The following is a 15,520-nucleotide window of genomic DNA, read 5'->3' as shown; positions in this document are numbered from 1 at the left end:
AGGAGGTGGTGAGATGTGACTCGCCACAGAGACGGAAAGTAGACTGTGGGAGACTTGTGAACCATCTTAAGGAGTGGGCTTTACCAAGACCAAATACTGTCCTCAAGACTTCTGATCTTGTCAGCCATCGTAATTCGGTGATATAAGTGCTATGAGCTCCTTTTTGTTAGTGGGCAAGACAAATCATTTGCCCAAAGACACAGGCTGAGAAAATTCAACAGCCAGGATTTGAACCTTGGTCTCTTTGGTTTTTACAGTTAGAATTTCTTTGATCACTAATGCCCTTTGAGCTTGAAATCTGGCTGTTAGGAATTGGAGCTAACCTTGGTTTCTGTCAACCTCAGCTTGCTCAAGTTACATTCAGCATTAATCGACATTAGCCTCATGGACTATTGAAAATGAGGAAACAGAAAAAAAGGTTAAGTATAGTGCAAGGCATATAGGCGGTGGAGTCACTGTTCGCGGGCTCAGATTCTTGCACAGAGAAGTGGTTTTCCTCCACAGTTCCAGGGATATGAGACAGAACCCTGGGAGTCTGTCTGCCTGTTTGTTTGTCAGGCATCTTTCAAGGACTGCTGAAATCCACATACAAATCCCCCTACTTGGCAGGTTCATCACGTGGGATTCTCCACCTGCAATCCTTTGTCGCTGAGATTGAGGTCTCCTGGTATGAGTAAGCCTGATGCTTCCTCCCCTCAGCCTGCTAAGAACCCCTCTCTCTTTGACTCGCTGTCTTTCTCTTCTCCCTCCACTGGTCAGCCTTATAGACCAGGCAGTGGTAACACACCTTTAATCCCAGTAGCCACACTAGTTGACATAGAAACCGGGAGGTGCATGCCTTTAATCCCAGTGGGGCTGTTTTACTCTCTGATCCTCATGCAAGTTTTATTTATTAAAATACAAGTGAAATGCCACTACAGTTTGTCCTGTTCTGCCGGAGACACAATGATCTTCAGCAGTTAGCTAGAGTTATTCCTTAACTTTTGTTTGTTGCTTGCGACCCAGTCTCCCTACATAGCCCGGTTTGGCTTCAAATTCAAACCTCCTCTAGCCTCTGCCTCCTGAGTGTGAGATTGTTCCTCTACTTCCTAGTTGGTATTTACACATTTTCTTGTTGGCCTTGGGGCAGACGGCACGTGAGGAGCTCAGATTGATTGGCTCCATAATATCGGGCTTGGTGGGTACCAAGGTCTGTGCGAGACTTTTAGTTTTGTGTTTGGTTTTAATCTTGGTGATCCTCTAAGTTACACAATGGTAATATTCTTAGCACAATCAGAGAAGCAGATGCCCACAGCTAAGCGGTATGCCCATTAATAAGTCTTTCTGTCTACAGAGTAGACATTTACTAAGTGAGACTCTGTTCCAGGGCTAGGAAATAGAGCTGAAAGGCATTGTCCCTTTCTTCAAGCATAAGGCAGGCACTTGACGAAATGAATACGCATGGCGGGTGAAGTTCTGGCACGGAGGAATGGTAAGCAGTCCTCACTTTGTTTTCACCAGCCTCTTGAGGGAGACCAGCGAGATTCAGAGAAAACGAGAGGCTGTGCTGGTCTTTGAGGGACTCGGAGAGGATTCAGCACAGCTTGATGAGATTGGAAGACAGGCGCCGTTGGAGGTCATTTAGCACCGGTGTGGGTGGTAGGAGACAGAAATGGGAGAGCCGGGAAAGGGTTTTGGCCCCAAGATCCTAGGACTTGTGTGAGAGTGAGGGGCCTTTTATAATTTCTTCCTTTCATGTAGTCTCCTGGCAGCTGTCGTTTTCTTCATGCACAGCCTACTAGCTGTCTTCATCTCTGGACGGCTCTCCTCTCTCCCGGCTTGTCTGCCCTCCTGGCTAGCCTGGCTTTCCACACAAAAAGAAAACACACAGTTTATCGCTTGAAGACCTATAACCCGACAGCTTGGAGGGTTAAAGGTTACCAGGTGGAAGGGCGATGCGTGTCATCTGCCTCCTGCAGCTGGAGGTACCTCGGGAGAATGAAGTCCGCCTGGGACCAAACACCTATGTTCCTCTTTCGCTGGCAGCGTCACCAGAGGGGAGCTTTCAGCTGCTCTTCACATGAGTCAGAGCGCTAGGGGTTGGTGCAGCCTGAGTTCCCGGGGACGTCAGCCGGGCCCTGCTCACTGTTTCCTGTGTTTGCTTGCAGCCGTGTAAATGAGTATGGAAGATTATGATTTCCTCTTCAAGATTGTTTTAATTGGCAACGCTGGAGTGGGGAAGACGTGCCTAGTCCGACGATTCACTCAGGTAGGGGAGTCTGGAATCCGGGGTTGGGTTTGTTGGTCTCACCTGTCTCCCAGTGAGCATCTCTGGATGGGTGACTGGGCCCAGTGCTGACCTCTGGGCAGCAGGCTCTCACGGCACCCTTCGAAAGCGCCATCAAGTTTGTAGCCAAAGGTTTTCTAAATCGGCCGAGGGAGCATGGTGCCCAGGGCTTCTCCCTCACCTCATCTTGCTTCCTCATACGAAAGGGACAGGTGGTTTTGTTTTCAGTGTGCAGTATCAAAAATAGACTGGGTTTGAAAAAGTAGATCTGTAGTTGATAATCACCTAAAGGTGGAAACGAATGAATCTGGGCATTAAACTGAGTCCAATACCGATTAAACCTCAACTTTCCTGCTTGTGCCCATTCTCATCCAGACAACACAGTGAAGCCTTTGGGTTTATAACCAAACGACCTGCTTGTCTAAGTCTCTTAAGTAGGGATGAGCTGAGGGCAGAGACGAACCTGAACGTAACTGAATATGCTTTCTGATTTGATTCTCTCTCGTAGAATCCAAGTGCAAGTCCCCCCAGGGTTGGCCTCTTGAGAATCACTGGTCAAGGTTTACAAGTTTGTTTTTATATAGAAATTAGTAAAATTAAAAAAAAAATCATTCTGAAGTTGATTTTCTTCCCCACTGAAAAATCCAAAGGATGCCCCTTTCTGGATCCTCATGTATATGACATGATTTTGTGACAGGCGCCTTGGGAACATTGAGATGAGCTCTTCTGAGGCTTAAGGTAACCGCATAGGAAGAGCGGTGGCCAGGTGCTAGTCTCGATCCCCGCGCCTACCTTCACTAACCAGGCCTTCCCATTGCACGTAGCCAGCTGGTGAGCTCCCAGCCCCCCTTCACTGCCATCTGTCTGTCTGTGGAAAACTGGAGTGACAGATTGGGCAACCCAGACCGCTTCAGGGCTCACAGTTGCTGGAAATGTCAAGGTTTTTCCCTTGCGGAATGACCTCAGACAGGAGCCCATGTGTTCAGTAAGTCTCGGTCTGATGAAATCAAAAGTCAAAAGCCAAGCAGCATCTGGAGTTCAGACAGCTGTCACTCAGAGACACTGGAAACTCCAGCTGGTTTTACATCCACCTAACTTTAGCAGTCTTTCTTGCTTCTGTAAGGAGGACACGCCCACAGATTTTCCACAGAGAAAGGTTTGTTTCTTAGGGCTTTTTTTTAGAGTTTGCTTGACGGTGTCGTTTTCCTGAAAGGTCCCTTAGAAATTATTCAGTTCAGTCCTCTCCTGCAGATCCAGAGGGACCCAGTGACGTGCTTATGGTCTTGAGACGTATAGCTGGCAAAGCCTGTGTTTGCTCCTGCCAGCGTTACTCCTGCCATCCTCCTGTCCCCTCCTTCCTTCCCCTCCAAACAGGACACCAAGCAGAGTACTCTAATACCAGTTACCTCAGTCGGAGGACGGGGTGGGCGGTGAGGAGAGTCCACTGAGTTGGAAGCTGTGCTTAAATTTCACTGCCGTTGTTTCTTCCTTAGGGTCTTTTCCCCCCAGGTCAAGGAGCCACAATTGGAGTCGATTTTATGATTAAAACAGTGGAGATTAATGGTGAAAAAGTAAAGGTAAGAAGCTAAATTTCTAATAAACCTTTGACGTGTTCTCTAAGAGTTTAGGGGAGGAAGCACAGGCAGTTTCATGACATTTATTAAACCGCTTCATTCAATCCTAGGTTGCAATGAATCCACTGGGGTGGAGCTCAGCTGGCAAGAGTACTTCCCTAGCATGCAGGAAGCCTTGGAGTGAACCACCAGTCTAGGCATGGTAGGGCAGACCTGTCAGCCCACCTAGGAGTGGGTGGGGCCATTGCAAATTCAAGTTTTTTTTTTTGTTTTTTTTTTTTTTTTTTTGGTTTTTCGAGACAGGGTTTCTCTGTAGCTTTGGAGCCTGTCCTGGAACTAGCTCTTGTAGACCAGGCTGGTCTCAACTCACAGAGATCCGCCTGCCTCTGCCTCCCGAGTGCTGGGATTAAAGGCGTGCACCACCACCACTTTCAAGGTCATTCTTAACAAGCAAGTTGGGGGCCAGCCTAGGTTACTGAGGACCAACCTCAAGAGAAAAGAAAGAAAATACCCTGAAGAAGTTTAGGGAGGATACGTTTATCCTGATGCAGACAGTGGGGAAAGCACGTTTTCCTGTCGTGTCAGAAGTGATGTGAAGACAGAGTAGGAATTTCTTTTTGGATTTCAAAGCTGGATCAATATTGTTCTCTTCTGTTTGCCTCCTGACGCCCTCGTTTCCTTGTAGCAGTGTAGGTGATTCAGTCACATGACTTGCTTATGAAAGTCATCCTTCCTCCCACTCTGTCTTTACTTCCAGTCTCTAGAGGTCCAAGAGAGGACCTTTGACCTCTGTCTTCCACTTGGTGGCTTCTAGATGGTTTGGTACTTAGAAGAACTATAGTATGTCCAGAAACAGGAGGCAGTATGTGCTTTGAGTATGTATCCTGAGTCAGTGTCTCTGATAGATGCCTTTACATATGTTGCCATTGTTACTTTAATTCTTAGTATGATCTCTGGGAAGTGGATGATGTTGTCCTTAGTACACAAGCTTCAGAGGTTACTTTTTTCTTTTTTTTAAAATTACTTTATAAATAATGCCAATCAAAATTTCTACTTCCTCCCCTCCTCCCATTTCCCTCCCGCTCCCCCATACATTCTTCCTCCACCCCTCCAGTCCTAAGAGAGGGCTGGGTACCCTGCCCTGTGGGGAAGTCCAAGGCCCTCCCCCCTCTCTCCAGGCTTAGGAAGGTGTGCATCCAAAGAGAATAGGATTCCCAAAAGCCAGCACATGCAGTAGAGACAAATCCCAGTGCCATTATCATTGGCTCCTCAGTCTGCCCCAATTGTCAGCCACATTCAGAGGGTCACCAGTTTGATCCCATGCTCGTTCAGTCCTAGTCCAGCTGGATGGAGTTGGTGAGCTCCCATTAGCTCAGGCACACTGTCTCAGCTGGTGAACCAGTTAATTAATTTACTTAACCATGGCTGTAGCCTGGATGGGAGACAAGCAGGCTCTAAGCCTTGCATGCTAGCACCCTTCTAGTTCCATGGGGTCTCCTGAGAGCTAAGAGAGGAATGGAGGCGCAGTAGGCTCATCACCTTGCAGCAAGAGAAGGAGGTGATGGAAGAAAGGTGGAGTGAAGGTCCCAGAGAAGGCTTAGAGGTTGAGTGCATACTGCTTTCGTATGTGACCTGAGTTTGGTCTCCAGCATGTAGGGCTGCTCATGACTGTCTGATCCTTTCTTCTAGCTTACACTTACAGGCACCTATACTCACCTGCACATGTGCCTACACACACACACACACACACACACACGCACGCACGCACACACACGAAAGGAGGTAGTTTGCTGATGTATAATATGGCCATTCAGTTGTTGAAACTTCCTGGTCAGGTCTTCAGAGTCAGATCCCATGGGACGATCCCCGTCATCTGCAGCATGATGGGTAGTGGTACTAGAGTTGGTACCTAAGTCTCGGCCTAAGCATCCCACATTTGGTTTGTGTTATTTGCACCCTTCTCCCAGTCGATCGTTACTTCACATCCTATGAGTGCCTTGGGAAGGGTCAGAGAAGCTCCCTGGCATTCTTCCATCAGGTCATGAATACCATCGCAAGTAAGGGCTGAGATGAGGCTCCTGATGAGAGACAGGAACCTTTATCTCCTTATGTCTTGACTCTTTTCAATGGGTCCTTACCATAGAGACAGCTATATCAAGTATAATAGGGATCAGAAATATGGGACACTGGTTGTAAAAAATCTACATTCATGTCAACCAGAAGGCAAGAGAAAGTATTTAAAATGAAGAGGAGGAGAAGGGTGTGGGGACTGGAAGGAGACAGGGGCAGGCTGAAGAGACACTGGCATAGTTTTCTTTTATTCTAGAGGAGGTAGTTGCCAGCCTGAGGAGTCAGGAAAGGATGGCCACCTTTGCATGTGTTTCCCTCCTACATAGGAGTTCCCATCTGCATATGTACTTGTGAAGTCTTTTTTTTTTTTTTTAACCTGAAATGTTAGTGCCTACCGTGTACCAGGCTTGGGCCAAGAGCAAGGAGAAAGAAAGGGATGGTCCCGTGGTTACAGAATAGGCTCTTTTCCATCCATGCGTTCCACGCTTTGGCATTCCATTTGTTCTGTTTTTGGAAACAATAATTTAAATATTTATTTTTGTTTCTCTGTGTGTATGTGAGTGCACATGAGCACAGCTTACTTGTGAAGGCCAAAGAACACCTCATAAGAGTTCTCTCTTTCTACCGTGTGGAGTGTGGGCATCAAACTTGGCCCTTCCCCACTGAGCCATTTTGCTAGCCCTGACCTTATTTTTCAGTGCTTATTACATGGCTAAAGTTCCATATATTTATTTACTTTTTTTTTTTTTTTGGCATTGGATTCCACCACAAGACCACAGGTTCCCAAAGAGCAGGGGTTTTCAACTTACTCATCTTTATATTCACAGCTCAGTTGTTGCCATTAAGACCTCTTAAGATTTCTAGCATTTCATAGGAAAAGGGAGCTGGCCGATCCAGTTTAAGCTGCCTGTGATTTATTTGTAACCCAACATGTAAAATAAGATATAAACATAAAAGACTGTGGAGAAGGAAAAAGCTGTAGAATGATGCTATTCAATCTTATGCTTTGATTTTTCAGCCTATCACAAGCTAATGAGTAATAAATAAAAACGTATTTAACCTTAGACTGATTAGAAGAGGTCAGCCTCCCCCAACCCCCAACATAGGAATTCTTTGTGTAGCCCTGGCTAGCTCTATAGAACAGGCTGTCCTTGAACTCACAGAGATCTGTCTGCCTCTGCTTCTCGAGTGCAGGTACTAAAGGCCTGCACTGCACCACAGCCACCTAAGAGGTTGTTTTATCTTGAACCACACCTAGGTTACACAGATAGGAGATTCATGAACTTAGGTATAAATGTTCATTCTTTTGGTAATCTGTCTGCCCATCTCGTGTTATAGTAGATGCATTGTGCGGAGCAGCCTGGTAGGAGAAGCATCACTGACTCTTGGGACTTACTGATATCTAGCTCCAATAACATTTTGTCTCAGCTCTTTCAAACCCCACTAATCATCTAAGAATAGCTAAGCAATTCCTCCTTTGTGGTTCTGCAATCCTGTGTTCATCTCGTTAACCATCATTCGATTGTGCCCACGATGTACCACGTTAGGAAGAAAACTAAGATGCGAAGGCAAAGAGATATCGTTGATCCTCCAAGAACATAATCTACTCAAGAGGACAGCCTAGCAACCCCATGACAGGACGCTGCTGTCACGGGCAGGCAGTAGCGGTACAGTGGGAGGACAGGTGAACAGCGTTGTAGCCCTGTGCTGTGTAGGTGAGCGTGGCGAGGAAGCCCGTGAGTGCCGTGTGGGTGACACACTGACAGATGGTAGGCTGACATTTGGAGACACTCTGGTTCCTCTTTGAGAAGACGCTGCTAATCCGTGGTGGATTTGGGTTCTTTGTGGACCGTGATCTCTCTTAGAGCAGTGATTGTGTTTTAGTCATGCTATATCTAGTGCTCTGCAAAGGATGAAGGGAGACGGCGGATTATAGAGAAATGTGATGAAACTAATTTGAGCGATAGACGATGGAAGATAAACATCCTTAATCATCAGCTGTCAGGCGAGGCACAGGCAGTCTTCCATGAGAAGGTGGCATGTATCTTGGCAAGGCCATGTAATCCCTATTTTGGTAAATATTTTGATGCTTAAAGCAGTTCCCAAGATGTTCCTATCATGAACACAGTGTTTTCTCATGATCGACAGTATCTAAATCTGGTCAAAAGTGATTTAGAGGCTGAATCGGGCTTTAAAACAATAGTCTGCTATGCTAAGGCACATCTTGGTAAAAGGGGACCATGATCCTACTCTGAGGCAGAGAACAGAAATAGCTTTTGTTCCAGCGCAAACAGTCACGTGTACGTTTGCATTTAGCACACACAGACTTGGTTTATATCATCAAAGAGTTGCCGCAGCTTCCAATCAAAGAATAATGTGTGCACTCACTTGCGGCAGGAGCTATCGGTCACTACTTAGAGTCTTCAGCAAAACTGCTATGGGGCCAGGGTGACACCAAGGGACTGCTGGTTGCAGATGTACATTTAAATGAGTGTGCAATGACAAAAGCAACAGGGTGTGCTCAGCTGAGTTCTCAACTGGGAATAGAAGACCTGGAGTCTGAGTCCCAGCTTTGTGGGTACCTGGGTGGAAGAAACAATTTTTATTAGCCTGCCTACCTCACTGGGAAGGGATCAGGAACACCCGAGATCATCAGTTCAGAACGACAGCATCTGCCTTCTGTCTCAGGCATACTGTATTTGATGAGTAAAGGTCCTGCCTCCTCCTATTATGAAGCTGTAAATCAAGTAGGCCAGACAGGCATTAGACAAACTATTTCAAATACTTGTTGAAGATATGTCAGTTCTATGAAAAAAAATGATATGAAGTATTGCAAGGGACATGATGATAGCAGAAGGTTCTAGAAGGCCTTACCTGAGGAAATAGTAAAGAGGTTAATTTACCTATGACCCATGGGATTTATAGTTAGGAGGGAAGCTGATGGTGATATTTTGTCTCCCTAAACACTCTGCTTTATATCTAGGGTTGTGTCTGGAGAACAGGTCTCATTTGTTGTGTGATCTGTGCAGGGAGGTTGAGGGAAAAGATTTGGGAAATGTTTTCCTTTCTTTCTTATTAACCACCAGTTTGCTATGTTTAGAAATAGTAGATGACTTATCATGCCCTATTGTAACACAAGTGTGCTGTGGGACAATGGTCATGTACCCTGTAAAGGTTTGTCAGTTGTACTGGTTTCATAAAATGCTGATTGGCCAGTAGCCAGGCAGGAAGTAGAGGCGGGGCCACCAGAATAGGAGAATTCTGGGAAGAAAGGCTCAGTCTGCAGTTGTCACCCCAACACAGAGGATGCAAGATGAGAATGCCTCACTGCTAAAACGTACCAAGTTATGTGGCTAACACAGACAAGAATTATGGGTTACTGTAAGATGTAAGAATTAGTGAATAAGAAAGCCTGAGCTAATAGGCCAATCAGTTTATAATTAATGTAGACCTCTGTGTGTTTATTTGGGACTGAACGACTGCAATATTGGGAGGGACAGAAACCTCTGTTAACATTAAATTAAACAAACAAACAAAAATAGGAAAGAGAATATGCCCCTTCCCTGGACCAGAAACACTTCACTGCAAAAAGAATAAATGTTTTCAGGGCAGAACACAAGGATGAAATTGTTTGGGCGATGTTCCCATTTCTGAGCTATAGCAACGCAATTTTAAAGCTCTTTTGTTTTCTGCTCTGCCAAGCTGATCCCTGTCTTATGCCTCTACAGTTACAGATCTGGGACACTGCAGGTCAAGAGAGATTTCGTTCAATTACCCAAAGTTATTACCGAAGCGCCAATGCCTTGATCCTTACCTATGACATCACCTGTGAGGAATCCTTCCGTTGCCTTCCTGAGTGGTTGCGAGAGATAGAACAGTATGCTAGCAATAAGGTCATCACTGTGCTAGTGGGTAAGTAAAGGCTAATCAGGAAGGGGATTGATTGGAGTGCATCATACAATGTATGCTCACATAACGCTTATGTGCTGGTACCTTCCGAGAACATGCTATATGGTTACCCGAGTTATATAATCATCATTCAGTTGTACAACCAAGGAGGACATGAAGTAAGTTCTATCCCATGGTGATAATTTAGAAAAATAAACAAAAATATTGCTCGTTTTCCTATCAGTGTAGGTGAAAGTGTTACCAGATGGTGGATACTGCTGGTGTAAAAGTAAAAAATTACCACCCAGCTTCCCATTGTTCCCTCATTGACACAGGAGGCATCTTCAAATAAGCTCCCAAATCCTTTTGATGTAACTCCAGGAGTCTGAGATAATTTCCCTGCTCTCTGATGTGACATAAGGCAAATTCTCAGGCATATCATTTCATGCCCCAGACCTAGAAGTGACCGTGTCTTTAAGAGGTGGTATGTCTGTCTAATTAGAAGCCCCAGCCTCAGTATTGGGTTCTCCTTACTTGTAGGTCACCATTTCTAAACTTTTCGGCATTGGAAGCGACATGTGTGCATGAATATGGTGAATTGTGTTGTCTTATTAGGTTCAGCAAGTTGTATTCTGATTCACAGGACAATCTTAAACCACGTATGAAGTCATGTTCACTTAGGGAGATTCAGGACAGCTCATCTGACTCAGTGGCAGGTTGGCATTAGGTGTCACAGTCCTCTTGGCAGGCCTGGACAACCCAGGAATGAGGAGACAAAGTCCATCTGTCACAGGTACAAGAGATGCACTGGCCTCTGTGTCCCATAGGAGCGGCTCCAAGAACATAACTTATGGGAGTTTTTTTTTCAATGGGGAATCAACAGTCAGGAACCTCCAATGTTATGGCATTCTACTGGTGCTTTTAATCCACGCACAGAGGAACTTATCAATTGGCTCTTTTAGGCAGTGTTACCAGGTAGCGTAGTTGACTCTTGTCAGCCTGCCTAGAAAACGGTGTAGGAAACTTTTAAAAGATAAAAATATAAAATATACCATGAATTATTCATACAGCTACTTAGATCTATAATTTAAAACTGCAAATTTTTTACTTAGCATCATTAATCTCATACCCTTATTTCATCTTTCTCTTGTCAAAAATACCAGTGCCAAGTGACGTCAGCATAATTAATGACTTGTTTTATCCCGTAATACATACACAAGAGCCTCCTCATCTCAATACCAGCTCTGCCTTTACAAGATGATTACTGAATGAACCCAAGACTTTGTTCTTCAAATCCTTTTTGCCCTTAAACACCTAAGGACGCAGGGTTAAGTCATGTTTTCAATTTACTTGAAATAATTGTCTATACCCATGTCTCTCTATATGACAAAAATGTTTAATACTTACAAATTGATTTAAGTTTTAATTTTGTGCTAATTACATAATTGTATTGTTTATTATGTAAAATGTAAGCTTCTAAAGTCAAATCTGTAAGGCAGAATATGTTCAGAGAGGTCTGGTTTCTGTCCCTATGCTCTTTACCTTTTGTCTTTCTGGGCAACCATTGTCTTTTTTTGTTTTGTTTTTTTAAGACAGAGTTTCTCTGTGTAACAGCTCTGGCTGTTTCAGAGCTCGCTTTGTAGACCAGGCTGGTCTTGAACTCACAGAGCTCCTCTCCTGTTCTTCTCTGGAGTGCTGGGATTAAAGACATGTGCCACCACCACCCGGGCTGTAGCCTAGCCTTTGTCTTTTAAATTACAATCTTGGTTTATTATTTTCTTAAAAAATAAGAAAAGAGGGGGCTGGAGAGATGGCTCAGTGGTTAAGAGCATGGCCTACCCTTCCAAAGGTCCTGAGTTCAGTTCCCGGCAACCACATGGTGGCTCACAACCATCTGTAATGAGGTCTGGTGCCCTCTTCTGGCCTGCAGACAGAATATTGTATTGAATTGAACTCAGGACCTTTGGAAGAGCAGGCAATGCTCTTAACCTGTGAGCCATCTCTCCAGCCCCTGGCTTCTTTTCTTTACTGGGTTGAATACTTGTGTGCATACATTGTACTTCATACAAGTGATGTGGGTTGTTTCCAGTCTTCGTCCTTACAAATGGCGCTGGTATGTTAGAATGAACATTCCTGTGATCATGGACACATTTGCTTTTCTTTGCCTGCCCATCTGTGTAATCTGCCCATTGACTTCAGGTCTGGAATTGAATCTTGATGCTTCTCCGCCTACACAGTCCAGTGACGATTCTTTCTCTAATTTACCATCGTTCTAGGCAACAAGATTGACCTGGCTGAAAGGAGAGAGGTCTCCCAGCAGAGGGCAGAGGAATTCTCAGAAGCTCAGGACATGTATTACCTGGAGACTTCAGCCAAGGAATCCGATAACGTGGAGAAACTCTTCCTTGACTTAGCATGCCGGCTCATCAGTGAAGCAAGACAGAACACACTGGTGAACAATGTATCTTCACCCTTACCCGGAGAGGGCAAAAGCATCAGCTATTTGACTTGTTGTAATTTCAACTAAAGGCTGAGGCAAGGAGAATCAAAGGGAATCAGTAGTTGCCTTGGTGGGCCGTGTGTTGCTAGGGAGTCTGGCAATGACAGTGGCTCCCGCTCTTGGACCTTCTGACTCCTGTAGGCTCCAGAGCTTACAAAGCATGCAGGCCAAGGGCCTTGACTGCAGGCCAGCATCATCAGCAGAACACATAACGGTTCCAGCCTTTTGCAGTCTGGCATTGGAGCAAGGAGAAAATTGCACTAAGCGCTCCATGATCTGCAGAGCATGTTGCTTTTATTTTTAAAAAAGCAAGTAAAAATGCATTCCTGAACACAGTGCAGGGGATCACGTACTGTGGGAATCCCTCCTGTGTGTCAGCGGGTACATGTGGGGCTGTTCTTTAGATTCAGTGGTAATCTGGTGCCCATGGTTTTCTTGTCTACCAGGTAAACCAAAACTGGAAAGGCCAAGTACTGTCTCTGTGGTCCTTACTGATAACCCCATGGAGATTTTGAAAAGTGTTGTTTCTTCGGTCCACAAGCACTTTCAAAACCTTTGGGATGTAAAAACGAAAACTCATCTCATGGCCAACAGTAAAAATTATTGTTTATAATAACATATACAAGCTCCATGACTCCTTTTGGTGCTAATCATTATGGTATTTCACAGACCAAACGTTTTACTATATTGATACCCTTAAATGTATTACCTACAAATAAAAAGAAAACGGGGAAAACCCACGAATCAGCAGTCTTTCTCAAAGCCTCGTTACCATGTTTGCTAGGATGGGTTTATTTTTCCGTATTCTCCTGGGAATTTCTTAACTTTGTTATATTCTGTCACACTTTTCCTGCCCTTGAAGGTAATCAGAGTCTGAAAAAAAAATGGGGAAAAACACAATGGGTGATGACATTGTAATAAAAAAAAAGATGAGTTATGAGACATTCTGAGCAGATGAGAAAACAGAGCAGACATGACCAAAATACTGTGGAATATGGACTGACTGCAGAGCAGGCTTCCAGACAGAGCACAGTCCTGGATAACAAGTCCCACCTTATCCTTTCTGGAACTATCCTTGGAGAGACCAAGGCCTGGGATTTTATAGACCTTTGTAGTATGACAAGTGAGGATAGCAACAGATGAAAAGTTTTGCAAACTGTTTTTGTATCTTCAGTGAGCTTAGGAAAGGCCTGCTTAGGAAGCAGGCTGAGGTGTCATTTATCATATAAATGTATCTGATCTCAGATTCATGGCCATTCATTCTTTTCCCTTTGTCTTGTCTTTCCCTGGTCTCACCTTATTGCTCTCCTTCCTTCCCATCCTGGTATGCACGTGTCACTGCAGATCTCCAGTTCAGATGGAGGTCTAATGCCTTTACTTAGCCAACTTCAAGACAGGTCTCACGTTGGAGGAAGTGCTGCTGAATGAGGTCCTGATCTCCAGTGCCATGGTTCCGTACCTTCCGAGTTGTTCACGCTCATGAATGTGGATTGCGACCTTAATTAAACCTGTACGCCATGGGTGCCGGCAGGTGTTTCTGTGGCTTGCCGTATAGCATAGCTGAGGGATGAATCACTGAGGGAGGATGTGACGTGTAGTTCCGCTGTTGGTATTGATGGTGACGGTCTTGGACCTGAGGCGTCGCTCTTGGGAAGCTGACTTATAAAGCAGTAGTCAGCGCAGGAGGATATTGTTAACACGTTTCTGGCGTCCCTCTAGCGACTCCATCATGTTCAGTCTCCTTCACCTGGAACCGTGGGTGTTACCACCCGTCCTTGCTATCGTGATTGGCTCACTATGTGTTTCCTGATTCTATAAGAAAGAGAGAGGCTTCCTAAAAAGTTCTAACTGCCTGTCCTGGATTCAAGAAAGAGAAAAAAAAATCACTTTTAATTGAAAAATCAAAATCATTTTTAATTACCATGACTTCTCTATGAAGCCAGCAACCAAAGGCATCAAAAGATAAACTAATCAAGCTTTCAGAAGAATTTATCTTTCTACTGTGAGAGAATGTCCCTAAATTTAGATTTATTACTTCTCTTTACCGCTGATCTCCTCAGCATGTGATGGCTCAGCCTTGGTTCACAGCAGCGTTAAAAGTAACGATGCTTGGTGAACTTTAAGGCTTTGTCAGAGTGGACTAATTTAGTTCCGGAGGACCTGGAACTGGTCACGCTTAAGTTATGGTATTCTCATTCGTTTATTTCTCAGACTTACAGCGCCCCCTTCTGGCCCTCCCGGTTAAGCAGGCTTTCAGCAGATCACAGTCATCAATTCTTGGCCCATTAGTGGGGACACCTGAAAAGCTGGGCCCTTACGTTCCACAGTTCTGTGAATTTCAGATCAGGCCTTTTGGATATTCGTCTAGCGATGTATCTCAAATTTGAGAACAATCCTTGAAAATATTATAGGTGCAATAAATACCAGTTGAATAAATGATTCATTGCCAAGATGTTTTTTGTTTGTTTAAATGAAGGTCTTTAAAGTGGTAACTGAAAAAAAATCATCTTAATCTAGGGCAGGACATAAATATAATTTTGCCTAATAATTCTTATTGGCAGGGAAATATCTGCTCAGATAAGCCCCTTGTACACAAAATTATTTAATAGTGGAAAAAAACCCAAGATTTGTCTTATTGTAATGTAGTTTGTCTTATCCTGACAAGACCATCTCTTATTTCCATTTGTGATATGATCTTTTTTCTTCTTTTAATAGAATTATTAAATATACAGCAATATTTCGTAGCTTTCAATGAAAACACATGTTCAGGATCTAGAGCCAAGCTTAGAAAAGATCTACGGCATCATCCAGTTTTCTGGCTCGGCTTTGCATATACCATATTCTCAAAGAACTTAGTGGTTTCTCTCTCCCGTACTCAAAGCTGTGCTCCTTTGTATTCTTTCATTAGATCTGTTAGATGGCATTAATATTTAATTATATAGAGCCAATTATCTTTTGTGTAGACGTCTACATTTACATCATTGGCTTTTTTTCTGGCTTTCATTTCTCCCCCATATTCTTGTCATTTTTGATGTCAGCATCTTTCCCTAGGTGATAAGACAATAACCAAAAATGAAATAAATGTATTGGCATGACAGTATGTCAAGCTCTGGTTGTGAAATTATTAAGAAACCACTGAGCAAGACAGGATGCTGAGACTAGTGTGATTCAAAACAGTGAGACTTGATGGAGGGAGGAAGCAGAATCTCGATATTCTCTTCA

General features: G+C 44.2%; 1 protein-coding gene across 3 annotated transcripts in view; it reads left to right on the top strand.

Annotated features, from left to right (window-relative positions):
* The window catches only part of Rab30 (RAB30, member RAS oncogene family), a 64,447-nt gene extending 50,812 nt beyond the window's left edge, over positions 1 to 13,635 (top strand). The window contains exons 1-5 of one of the 3 annotated variants that reach the window (XM_050154594.1): positions 1,946 to 1,964; positions 2,148 to 2,248; positions 3,760 to 3,843; positions 9,639 to 9,822; positions 12,075 to 13,599. In XM_050154594.1, coding sequence (XP_050010551.1) covers positions 2,156 to 2,248; positions 3,760 to 3,843; positions 9,639 to 9,822; positions 12,075 to 12,325 — 612 coding nt within the window. In that variant the 5' untranslated portion in view covers positions 1,946 to 1,964; positions 2,148 to 2,155 and the 3' untranslated portion in view covers positions 12,326 to 13,599. The other 2 variants (XM_050154593.1, XM_050154592.1) reach the window with 2 other exon arrangements.
* Positions 13,636 to 15,520: the final 1,885 nt, after the last annotated feature.

This window comes from Alexandromys fortis, unplaced genomic scaffold, assembly GCF_014885135.2.
Source record: "Alexandromys fortis isolate MF-2015 unplaced genomic scaffold, M_Fortis_MF-2015_v1.1 scaffold_77, whole genome shotgun sequence".
Classification (NCBI taxonomy): domain Eukaryota; kingdom Metazoa; phylum Chordata; class Mammalia; order Rodentia; family Cricetidae; genus Alexandromys; species Alexandromys fortis.
This window is presented reverse-complemented; position numbering and strand designations above follow the sequence as displayed.